Raw genomic sequence first — 13,096 nt, 5'->3', positions numbered from 1 at the left:
ACTGAAGCCCATGCACCTAGAGCCCGTGTTTTGCAATAAGAGAAGCCACTGCAATAAGAAGCCCGCGCACTGCGACGAAGAGCAGCCCCTGCTCGCCGCAACTAGAGAAAGCCCGCGCGCAGCAACAGAGACCCGACGCAGCCAAAAATAAATAAATAAATAAATAAATTTATTTTTAAAAAATGTGCTACATATCAAAAGATTTGTTAATTAGGAGGTTATTGGCTTTTAATTTTTTTTAAGTTTCTTCTTAATGTAGGTTGACACAGAGCAGGAAAAGCTGTTGAAGCAAACTTTGCTCCTGCTGACCCGCACTACTCTGCTTTACCTGCAGCAGGCGGTCCTGCTCCTTCTGCCACCTCTCCTGCCGCTTCCTCTCCCCTTCCTGGTCCCACGCCCAGCGACTCGGGGCACTGATGGTCGGGACCGGAAGCTGCCGAGTCACAAGAGAACAGGTGCCAACAGAGAAGAATATGTTACCTCATTAAGTCACCTACTGAAGTACTTTTGCATGCATAAATTATTCACATCACCCCTGGCCTACGCTGTACTAAAGGAGGGTGGGCTTTATATATCAAAATAGGTCTCTTACACAAATGAACTTATCTACGAAACAGAAACAGAGACTCACAAACATGGAGAACAGACTCGTGGTTGCCAAGGGGGGGGAAGGGGGCAAGGGGCAGGGGAGGGTTGTATTGGGAGTTGGGGATTAGCAGATGCAAACTATTTTATATAGAATGGATAAACAACAAAGTCCCATTGTATAGCACAGGGAACTATTGATATATTCAATATTCTGTTATAAACCATAATGGAAAAAATATGAAAAAGAATATATATATATATATATAACTGAATCACTTTGTTGTACACCAGAAACTAACACAACATTGTAAATCAACTATACTTCAATTAAAAAAAAAAAATAGGTCTCTTTATCTTGGAAAGATACTCCTGGATAAACTCTCATGCAGCTTAAAATAACGGTAAGTGATGCTGTGTGCTAATTCAGTCCCACCCAGGCCTCCTTGTTTATTCCAAAACCAAATGAATACTACTTACATCAGGCACCACAGAATCGGAACTTCCTATATTACAGCACGTGGGCAAGGAAAGAAAAAGAAAACTATAAATCTTCATTTCTATGAAATAATTCCTTTCAGGAAGTTGTATCACTAACTGTCTCTATGCGAGTATACTAAGTGACATCAGTTTTTTCAAACAACAGTACATTTCTCTCTTTAGCTCCACCTGTTTGTTACTCATCTTCCAAATTCAAAGTCAGTAAAAAGAAGAGAAACAGTGGATGCCAAAGTTTCATCTTATCTCTAGGTGCTAGAGCTGAGATACTGGTGTACTTATTTCTAAGGGTTCAGGGTTCTTTTATTAACAGAGTGGATAGTATTCTCATAACTTGGCCTAATAGAAGAAAAATTGAATTTCAAATATTACAACATCTAACAAACCCAATTTTTTTACTTGCTGCTATTCAATTACATTGTGACAGGTGTAAGTCACATTTTTCAGGTCTTATTGCTAAGGAGCTACTTTTCTGAAATAAGCCACCAACAAACATATTCAAGAAACATTTCCCTTTCCACTCCTATTACTTGAAACACAAAATATTCAGACTTCATGTGTAAACTTATGGGCAGAATGTTATTCTTTTTATTCTTAGGGGGCCTACATAATTGTGTGTGCCTGTATGTAGTACAATGATTATAAACATGTAAGCAAATTTCATAAAATACACTACCATACTGTATTTTTAAATTTTCCTGAAACCTCACCTGTCAAATAAATTATTCACTTACACAATCATATTTTTAAGAAAACTGCTTTGAGATTTAAGAAAATATTCTTCCCTAAAATAGTCTGTTGAAGAAAAGTGCGTGAAAATGGAGAGAGAAAAGGAATTGCTTTATTTTAGCCAATCTGAGCTAGGAGTATCACACAGTTTCAATTAAATTACCATAGAAAAACAAGAGTTGAACAAAAGATATCAAAAACACAAAGGACACTGAAACAAATGGACCCTTGTACATGCAGAGCTGGTAAGCTACTTCTATTTATGGTCAAAAAGAGATCTTAATTCACCAAAAGAGACTACGAATAGATTAACACAAAATACACAAATCCAGTAAGTACCATGTTATAAGGCAAGTTTGTAAATATTTTTGATAATCTTAAAAGTAAGAAATAATAACATTTTAGACACCAACAGCACCCTCCCTACTGACTGTGCCATTGCATCTCAAATGTTGGATATTACTTTTAAGCTCTTGACTGCAAAGCAGAGTTCAAACTGCATTCATGAGACAGAGCATTAGACAAACGTGAAAGGGGAGGAAATGCCACACGCACAGCACATTGTAACGCAGCACTGCCCGACTACACCAACACAGAGAATCTCAAAATGTACTTGTTTACAGATGTGACCAAATTTACAGAGCGGTCCTATTAACACTCCAAAGCCATCATCCCAATAGCAATCAACAACTCTGTTCTTTATTCAGAGCATTTTCCAAAACCCAAAATTTGACTCTAAAAAGTTGGCAAATCGTATGTTGGTGTAATCTAATATTATGCAATTTGTAGGAAGCAGTAAGGCATAAATGAAATTCCTCATTTCTTACTGTCACCCAGTGGCAAGTAGTGTGTGTTTAAACAGCATCTCAATTTTTTAAATTAAAAAAAACCCCAAAAACTTCAGAGGTATACAAAGGACACACAAAGACCCATTACCACAGAGGTAGACCCATGAACTGTAAGAAAAGCCTGATGACCCTGGGGAAAGAATGGAAATGGGTTATGTTGCTTGGTCATAATGACGGCCAAATAGAAGAGGCTCAGTGCCCAGCACCACAGACTATCAGGAAAAGAGTGGAGAGTGGGAACAATTCCATGAAAGTACATGAATTGTTAGCTTGGCAGTTTACCTTGTTCAAAAAATTGTGATCGCCTTTTTAAGTTTTTCAAAGAAATAGGTTCAGAGGCTAGTTGAAAAATACAAACAAACAAAAAAAACAAAACATCAATACCATGTCATTCATTTTAATCTCTCACCACTGGAAAACTAAATGATACTTGATACATCTTTCCATTCTGTAGCAATATTATTTTTAAAATGATAAAACTGATAGCCATAGAAGATAGGGATTATTTCAATGCACAAAGACACGCATAGTTTTAGTAGTCTATACTACATTCAAATTAGTAAAAGGAACTAATATTTTAATTAATAAATTTTAGTAGGTAGCATCACAGTTTCATAGAAGCTGAAGTACCATCTTCCGTGCTAGATCACACCCCTTTAGGGAAATGGAAATTAAAATGTTTTTGCTTAGGTTAATCAATTCAAAATCTTTTCTACTACAGGAAGAATTGTTTATAACTAAGCTTTTTCACAGTACTAGTGAGTAAAAAAGGAACTAAAAAATAATGGGGAGGAGGACAAGAAAATAAATATCCAGAGAACAATTCTAAAAAAAACCCAAATGCTAAAATTAAAATATTCTTCTAACTAGACTATTTTGCCCTAGTTTCCAAGATCTTATAGCCCCTAACTTTACATAAAGCAAAGAGTTCAATCAGATAAAAAAGAAAAAGAAAATATTCTGACTTCTACAGATCTGTCACAAGATTATGGCAAATGATTATTATACTTCAGTTTATTCATAAAATGTAAATGTAATTATTATTTGACACTAGTTGATATTTACTTATCTAAATAAAACCCTCAAATGACAGGGCCTGTGTATCACCCCACAGTCACTAACAAGTGCTCTGCTGAGCCACTGACAGAACGGGACCTGCACATCTTAGATTAAAATATCATGAAGAAAAAAGCAGTCATGTTCACTTTTAAAAACTCCTTTGACAAAGAATGCAATATCAAACAGTTAAAATATAGTCACTTATAATTATCAGAAATTAAATACATAAATAATCAATAAAGGAAGGGAAATTTATAAACTTGGTTTGATTTTGACATAAGGTATTATGAACTGACAAATGCAGATTCAAAACCACCAAACCACTGAGAAAACCTAGACCTGTGCCTGGCAGTCTAGTTTCATGCTAAGAGAAGCTTCGTCTTCTCTGGGTTTCTTTCCCTGCCTATGTGGACCAGACCTTTCTTATTTATTTTGTATGCCTAAGCCATAGCACACAGCATGTGGAAGCTCAATTATTTGTAGATAGACAGCAGAAGGAAGGGAGTGATGACCCCATAATACAAAATTTCCCTAGATGCTATGTCTGCTTTTTCATTACAGATGGGTACTTCTGCTAACAACTGTTATTGCCACTGGCATTTCCTTATTACTAGCTGCTTCCAGGCTTGTCCCTTTTACAACATAAAAGGGAGAAAGGAAACCTCGTATTTAACTAAGATTCCCTTTGCCAGCACACCATAGCGAGAAGGCTGATGGCCTCGGGAAAACCAGTCTTTCTTATTTGGATTAGACGCGCAGGCACTCAAAGCTCCTGGACAGACTGCCAAAGCTTTGTTTGCAGTTCCTGGACTATTCAACACTGGAAAGGAATGCCCTTCCACCTGGCTGCAACTGGATCTGTGTGCTAACCTCTGGGTTTCAACTTGCAGTGGATCAGTTTGGCTTTCACTCACAGATACTAATTTTTATAGTAGCAGAACTTGAGTGCAATGACTTCTCCTATATTATAAATGTAAGCTATAATGGCAATGTTTACCTTTTGATTCAAAAGTATTGCTTTCATCACGAATTCCATTAATTTCCTTTGATTCAGTATTCTAGAAAGGATAAAAATGCCAGTTAACAACATTCTCTCCAACTGGACTTCAGGCTTAAAGAATGCATTTCTCATGAGTGAAAATATCTTCTAATGAGATGAGTTTTTCACAGTATTAATATATTCTTTACAGCCTTTTACGTATAATAGAAACATAATTTTTTCATTGTTCTTCAATATTTGTGGAAGAATTAATGACCAACTGTAAGCATGAATAGCTTTAAGTTCAATCAGTCATTAATTTTCCAAGAAACATGATGGGCCAAATAATCATTGGTCCATTCAGTTTATATTTATGAGTAAGCAACACAGTCATATAGGATTCTCTAACAATTAAACTTTTCTTATACAAGGTAGCAGGATCTCCTTATTACATGAAAGGGAGCATCTTGGAATAACAGCAATTATATCTAGGGAGTCAATATAAACACATTTATTTGCAAATTTAAATTTAACTATTACTTTGATAATTAGAAATTTTCTACATTATAATTATTTTAAATCAATTAATGTAACTGTGTATCTCCTAACCACATATGTAAGTCTACCCATCAAATTCACCCACACAGGAACTAAAACTGCTTCATGAGGTTTTAAAACTGCACACAATTACTATATTTATTTTACCAGTAAAGACTAAGGAAAGCATAGAAAAGTTATAGTGTATAATTTTACATAATTAACTACTTCACATTCACAAAGATCTGAGAGAGGGGTATAATGATGAAAGATTGGTAAGAAACACCTGCAGGGACTTCCCTGGTGGTCCAGTGGTTAAGAATCCACCTTCTAGTGCAGAGGATGTGGGTTCGATCCCTGGTCGGGGTACTAAGATCCCACATGCCACGGGGCAACTGAGCCTGCCCACCACAACTACAGAGCCTATGCGCCGCAACAAAGAGCCCACCCGCTGCAACTAAGACCCGACGCAGCCATAAATAAATAAATAAATAAATAAATAAATAAATGTATGTATGTTTAAAAAAAAAATACCTTGCAAAACATCACTACGGGATCTTTTGATTTTTTTCATTACATAACTCACTATTACTCTAAATTATTAATGAGTAATGCCTTATGATTTTCAAAAATATATTTTATTCTCATTACTACAAATTACCTTATTCAATTATCTATGTTTTTAAAACAGCATCAAAATTGTTCAAAGAAAGTAGATTCTTCCCCCCCACAAACACACTTCCTATAGTTGCTTTGCTCTACCCAAATACTCCCACTTCTCAAAATACTTACAGAATTCTGAAGGCTTTCTGAGAAATCAGCTGTTATTGATAGATTTGAAGATTTGTCTGAGCTGTAAATTCCAGAAGTTGCATCAATCCACTTTGTTTCAGGTGAACCTATAATTTTGGTAGCCATACTGGTGAGATTGAGGGTTTTATGCCGTGTAAATGGCAGGGAAGGCTGGTCTTTGCCCCAGTCTGATTGGCACATGAAGATCAAGAAATGAGTACACGTAAATGTTGAAGTTGAAAGAACAAAGTTACTGAATGTACATATACAAAATACACACACAGAAGACAAACAAGTCAGATAGTGTGTGAAAGAAGTGAAGAGTTTAGGCCTTTTACCAACAGATCAACTTCCAAAAACAGAGGGTTAGAGCATGTTAATAGTGAAAAGACTGGCAAATTTGCTGAATCTTTCTGTAAACCAGGACTGGGTATTATATTTTGATATCATAAGCTGGTAGGTCTGGGAAGGCTTAATGCCCTTCCCCATCTAACCTCAACAATTAAGCAACACAATAATGAAATGTACATCGCAAGTTCTTCGAGAATGAACAACTGGGATATTGACCTACTGTGCTCTCTCTTATATCAGCTACAGTCATGATGCTATAGAGGAAGTGAAACCATGGTGTAATTCTTAATATTCAACATCATCATATGACTCCCAAATGCAGATATAATTACAAGAGCCTTCAGCTGATATGTGCATTCAAAGCCAGTCCAGCATATAAATCAGTCAATAAATAACGCAGAATTCAGTAAATTTGCTAGCGAAAAGCTTTCAGACAGAACATCCAAAGAAGCATCATTCAAGACTTGTCTCGACATAACCACAAAACATCTTTAAGCCAAAAAATAAAAAAGTGAAACGAAGAGAGAAGACAATGTTATTGAAGCAAGCTGTTATAACCACTTGCCAAAGACCAGTTCCCAATTTAGAAAGCCAAACACAGTGGTATAACCAACTCACCAGACTTTCCATAGCGCCTGATATCCATTACTAGGTTTCCAGTTTCCTGAGCATTAGCCATGGTTTCCTCCCACTCTTTTGTGTCCTTATATGAAAACTTAGTGTTGTTGATAGCAATAATTTCATCATCTACCTGTAGCTGTGAAAATTCTGCTGGGCTACCTAAATAAAGCAAAATAAATTAAACTACCAATACAAAATAAAAACATGTTCTACTAGTCACTGCTTATTTAAATGAAGAGAAAAAATGACTTCTTAATCTCACCTAATCATTTCTCATATTTTTTCAGGTGCAGAGGAGTCACAAAATTTCTTAAAGTTATCAAATATTTGAGTAGCTACAACATCACAAAGCAACCAAAGGCATTTTTTAATCCTATAGAATGTATCTTCCTTAACGTTTAAAGAGAAATGATAAACCCATCTGTTCAATAAAATTTCTTTATTAAACTCCTAAGAAGAAAATTTTAAATTATTTTGAAATTAAAAATGTGAAATATATATTCCGCTTTAGCTGAGCTTCCAAAGCCAAATGCACTCTAGAATGGAGAAAAAAACAGGGCCGCTTAAAATGGCTTAAAATTACTACTTACCATTATCTAATTAAAGCAGCCTTGAAATTTCAAAGAAATAACCAGAGTTCACATGCATTTTTATATAGCTAAAATATGTAAATGAGGAACTCCTCATAAATACAATAGCTTTCATTTTAATTTTAGGTCTTGTAATATTTTGCTAAGAGCTTCTGGGCTTGATTTGGTGGAGGAGGGGCAGTGCTTTTGTAAAAGTCCCAAAGCATCCTCAGGAGTCCTTGGGCAATAGATACATTAGGACGCTCAGAAAATATTGATGATATAGCACCTATGGTTCCATCACAAACACAAACGATCAGGGAAAGTTCTTTCTGGATCTTCAATTTAGCACTGTTTGTTAGTATTTCCAAATATTAAGCCTAAAATTTTGATAAATGAAGTCTGTAAAAGTCACAAAATTACGACTCTTCAAAACTAAAATTAACGAGGCAAGATCAAACAATATGTAATTTGTAACTCCAACTATCAGTCTCTGGGAAGAGGATGCGCCTCTTCGCTTTACTGCTGCATTTTCCACATGTGTTTTCTCCTCCTCTATCAGATAAACTAATTTCTGTGGGGGCTTTTTGAACAGCACAGGACAACAAAGGAGAAGAAACTTCAGTAGAGCTCAATCTATGGTTTACCTGCTTCGACTGATGCTACGAAGGTCCTGGAAAAATCCCATTTTACTGTAAATCCAAAGTCAAGGCTGCTCCCAGGCGTCTGGTTTATGCTGATTCTCATATCACTGAACTGATCCTGAAAACAAACATGAAACGGTGGGATCAAGTGTCCCTGGCACCCACACGGAGGAAAGTCTATCCGTGAAAGGAGGGAGGCAGCACGCAAGGTACGCTTGAGTTATTTCATGATAAAGCGGAAGCTTCATTCTTTTCCCCTTGGGTTTGGTAAAACCTTCATTTACACAAATATCTCTGAGTTTATTATTTTGCTGCTAAAATCAGGGAAATCTTCATATCCATAGATATTTTTCTTCACGTGCATACTATAAATCAGTTGATTTATATTGATAAAGCTTAGGCTTTTGCCCACCATACAGTTGGGTCTAAGTTACAGACCATTTGTTATTACCCAGGAATGAAGCTGAGTGAGAAGATGTGGGTGTGCGTGTGTGTGTATACACACACACACACACACAATGGAATTCAGCTATGAGAAAAAGGACATCCTGCCATCTGTGACAATATGGATGAACCTTGAGCACATTATGCTAAGTGAGGTAAGTCAGACAGAGGAAGACAAGTACGTATGATAGCACTCATACGTGTAGTCTAAAAGCCAAACTCATAAAACAGGGAGTAAAGTGGTGGTTACCAGGGGATGGGGGTGAGGGGACAGGACAGATGTTGTTTAAGGGTACAAACTTGCAGTGAATAGTAAATGAGCCCTAGAGATCTAATACACAGTACTGTGAATATAAACAATATCTTATTATAATGAAACTTGCTAAGAGACTAGAACTTCCAACCACTACAAAGAAAGGATAATTATGTAATGTGAGAGATGTTAATTATCACTACAACAGCAATCACATGACAATATATGAGTGTATCAAATTAACATGCTGTACCTTTAAAATTTACACATTATATCTCAAATACATTGCAATAAAATGGCATCTTTGAAAATGCAAAAAAGATTTAAATCATTTATTTTTAAAATGCCACAATACTTAAACTACCTCCAACATTCAATATATTTAGCCAAATAATTTAGAGGGGTTCATAGACACAAAATTCAGCTACCAGAATCACTCATCTAGGACTGGTACCACCCCCAAATGGGTATCTGAAAGTTTGGCAAGGCATTTTTGCTTGTCCTATTGCTGCATGAAGATCGAGCGGTAAAGGCAGAGCTGTTACATATGCTGCAAAATGCAGAACTGGGTCATGCCCGAGGAACCACCAGTAAGATGCCAAGAGGGCCCCACTGAGACACCACGAGCTCCAGGCCACAACCTCCTTGAAGTAACAACAGCCCGCAGGCCCCAGAACTTGGACAACAGGCAGACCTCTATTTTCACCTCCATCCCTACAGTCCACAGCCACAAATTCTCAGTTTCACGGACTTTCTTAGGCCATTTTCCAAAACAAATATTTTAAGTTTTACAGTATACTAGGTCTGTGAAAAATTTAATTAACTTCCATAATTTACATGTTTTGTTTTGGGTAAACAGCAGACATGAATTTTAGCATGTGTTTCCCAGCCTAGTGTTTCCAGTTATTTGATTCATAATTATCAAGAACTTAGACTTAACTGTTTAAAAAGAAAAATTCTTCCTAAAGCCGCTTTATTTTCCTCTATTTTAACTGAGCATTTAAATCCAGACCTAGGACCAACAGGGCAATTCATAAGTTTTTCTACCTTTAGAACAAGTTTGAAATCCAAGTGACTATATTCTAAGAAACACTGTGGTATTATATAAGAATTAGAAGGAAGACAAGGAAGGCATTGAATAAAGGATCAAGAACTTACTGTATTGTATGGATATGAGCAATAAGTGTTGTAACAATACACACTTACTCATTTGTTCAACATACATTTATTGTGCATCCATTCTGCATAAAACACTTGGGAAATAAAGATGAATTAGGCATGGTCCTTGCTCTCAAGAAATACTGACTCTTCAAAGTGGGTATGGAATTTTTTAAGAAAAAAATTGTAGCTAATGATATAGAAACGTTTTCATCAGACATCATGTAAAGCAGTTGAAATATGGGAACCCAGATGTAGACAGTGAGAACAGTCATTAATGATCAGCCTGATGGATACCAATCTCCAGAGTATATCAAAACTCTGCTATGAATAGAAAAAATTACTGGTTAGTTCTACTCCTTAACCAAAACCACCATGCACTTAAATTAGAGATGACTCAATGAAAATAAACAGTCATCTTCACCACTTTTACCCCACTCTACTCCCCCCGCCAAATTCTGACCTAAAGCCAATTAGAGTGCAGAATCTATTGCTATATAAGGGCACAGAGACAAATGATGGGTTAGAAATTCCAAGATACTAATTGAGGTTTTTTTTATCTTGAAGAATAAGAGACAGGATGGAGTTTTAATAAATAGTTTCAAACTACAATAAAGAATACTTTGTGGGAGAGAGCAAGTGAACATTACCCTTTTCCACCAAACACAGGATAAAAGAGAATGAGCTTCAGCTCTAGATGGCAGAGTGTCACAACTGTATTAGACCAGAAGAACTGTCCTCCAAAGGACTGCTCTTACCTTGGAGATAAATCTCTACTTGAACATAATAAAAAGGCAGATAACCACCTCTCTGAAATAGTTAATAGAGGAGGTCAGCCTTACTATGGCTACAGCCTGGCAGCCTGTTACGTGGGTCCTGGGAGTGCACACAGGCAAAGGAGAGAGAACCATGTGAGCAATTACAGGACTATTTCTGTCAATAGCCAGGTGGCCTCAGGCATGTCACTGAGTCTGCCAGAGAATTTTCTCTCACAGTGACATTAATTTTAAAGCTTTCTATTTTCAAAATCCTATGTTCCAATGCAGACCATCTCCCTCCCACACCACAGAAAGGATTAAAGTAGGTGGCGGCAGTTCAGGGAAAGGGCCCCAGAGGCCACTCTTGCATGGCCTCCCCCCCATGACAGTCTCTCTGGCATCTCTGTGGGATCCTGTGTTCTTGAATTAAATTATCCTTGAGACTTTCTGCAGGTGAATATATCTATAATTATAGTCAAGCATAAACTATTCAACAATGATTAGGATTTCTACTTCCTTATTTTTCCTGCAAGATATATGCCATGTGAGTATTCTACAAAGGGTCCACACTTCAGAAGATGACACTGTGGGAATTTCCTTTTGAACTGGATGGAATCAGGAATATAAATTATTGGGAGAAATCTAGATTCTTGATGACTGATAAAGAACTATCCCAAGTGGTTACAGTTGCCTATTCTGGGAAAGATAAAATACAGTTACCAACATATCAGCATCTAAAATAAAAATAACTTCCCTCAATTTAGGTATAATTTAAACAGAAATATACACTTAAATCTGAGATTTTTAAATAATGACACGGTGATCTGGCATAGCAATGATAAGATTTATTTTTATGAGAACTGATGAATTAAGACTCTCGTATCAACACAGATGGGAATCAATGAACAACAGGGTCAATCAGATGGCTATTCTCCTCAAACTTTTTCAATTAGATAAACATGTTCCCTTAAAGAAAGCCTACTTAAGCTGATAAAACCAAATAACACTGAAAGTAGATTCAGGCTGTAAAATCATAAATAACAGAGGAAATATATAACCTTTGATTTTTGTTACATGGCTCTTTAGTTTCTTTTTTCAGGGTCTTAGTGGAATGAGAACATAGTGAGTAGCCCTCAACTCATGGTGCAGCTCTGGCACTGGAGCTACTCTCCTTCACCAAAGATGCGTCTATACCTACTTTTTTCCCCTCTCCGTTACCCATTCCAAAGAAGCAGGTGGTGTTTCCAGCTCTACCACTTGACTCAACCCATTCCCCAGCTTAGCTCTTACCTACCAAATCCATTTTCGGCCCTCATGCCATCAGGCACTACAAACTATTCTTGCTTACGGGAAACGGTCTTCCAAGTCACCCATTATTCCACTTTCTCCTGCCTTTTTTCCTCTATCCCTCTGGCCACCTCTCAGTTTCATCAGTGTGTTCCTCTTTATTCTATTTTCTTTTTGTTGCTCTTCTTCTCCCCTAGTCAGTCTCCCACCTTCTTGACCACGTTTTCCTGAGTAAACCTCATGCATTGTCGTCAACTACTATCTAAGCCCAACTCACAATTAAATTCATTATCTTCCTCCCCAAACCTGCTCTTCCACCTCTTGTTTTTCACATATTGGTTAATGACGTCACTGTCTAACCAGATACCCAAGCTAGAAACATCAGGTTCTTTCTGGGCCTCTTCCTCCTTCCTTCCCCTAAGTGCTCCCCACACCACCTCACCTCTACACAATGGTCTCCCAAGCTACACCACACACATGCACTTAATAAAGTGTTAGCAAGTCCACAAGCCATAAATCCATCTGAAACCATCCCATCCTTCCATCCTCCTTCAGGCTCTCATCTTAACTCAGGTCATGGTTTCCCCTCTAAATTGCTGTCGGTCACCTCCTAATTGGCTCTCTTGCCTCCAGCCCTTCTTTCCCCCCATCTTGCTCACATCTGCCAGAACTTTAGTTACAGAAAATACCAATTATTATATCATACCCTGTTTTAAAATTGCTGGTAGTTCCTTATTACCTGCTGGGTAGAGTCTGAAGTCTGCACCTCAGAATTAGATTCAGTTCGGGTAAGTTTTGATAAATATCTACCTTTCCTCAAAATAATTTTAAGAATGATTTTCTCTTTATGAACCAGAAGATACTTCAGTCCATATTGGCTCTAAAATTCTAGAGACATGGCAAAGTTAAATTAAGTCAACATTTGGTGTTTTAAGGCAGTTCTCAAATTTAAGCATGTCACATTTCAAAAAAAATTGGGGCCAG

At 37.0% G+C, this 13,096-nt stretch overlaps 1 protein-coding gene across 22 annotated transcripts in view; it reads right to left on the bottom strand.

The window, feature by feature from the left end:
• Nucleotides 1-13,096, bottom strand: part of LMO7 (LIM domain 7) — a 195,354-nt gene that overhangs the window by 15,762 nt on the left and 166,496 nt on the right. For 12 of the 22 annotated variants that reach the window (XM_082365910.1, XM_082365912.1, XM_082365909.1 and 9 more), the window contains 7 exons: nucleotides 8,216-8,330; nucleotides 6,997-7,158; nucleotides 6,028-6,215; nucleotides 4,717-4,777; nucleotides 2,943-2,999; nucleotides 1,066-1,091; nucleotides 329-433 (listed from right to left, as the gene is read on the bottom strand). In XM_082365910.1, the coding sequence (XP_082222036.1) occupies nucleotides 329-433; nucleotides 1,066-1,091; nucleotides 2,943-2,999; nucleotides 4,717-4,777; nucleotides 6,028-6,215; nucleotides 6,997-7,158; nucleotides 8,216-8,330 (714 nt within the window). Of the gene's footprint in view, nucleotides 1-328; nucleotides 434-1,065; nucleotides 1,092-2,748; nucleotides 2,791-2,942; nucleotides 3,000-4,716; nucleotides 4,778-6,027; nucleotides 6,216-6,996; nucleotides 7,159-8,215; nucleotides 8,331-13,096 lie in introns of all 22 variants that reach the window. The other 10 variants (XM_082365904.1, XM_082365907.1, XM_082365893.1 and 7 more) reach the window with 4 other exon arrangements.

This window comes from Balaenoptera borealis (genome assembly GCF_965194805.1).
Source record: "Balaenoptera borealis genome assembly, chromosome: 18".
Lineage (NCBI taxonomy): Eukaryota > Metazoa > Chordata > Mammalia > Artiodactyla > Balaenopteridae > Balaenoptera > Balaenoptera borealis.
This window is presented reverse-complemented; position numbering and strand designations above follow the sequence as displayed.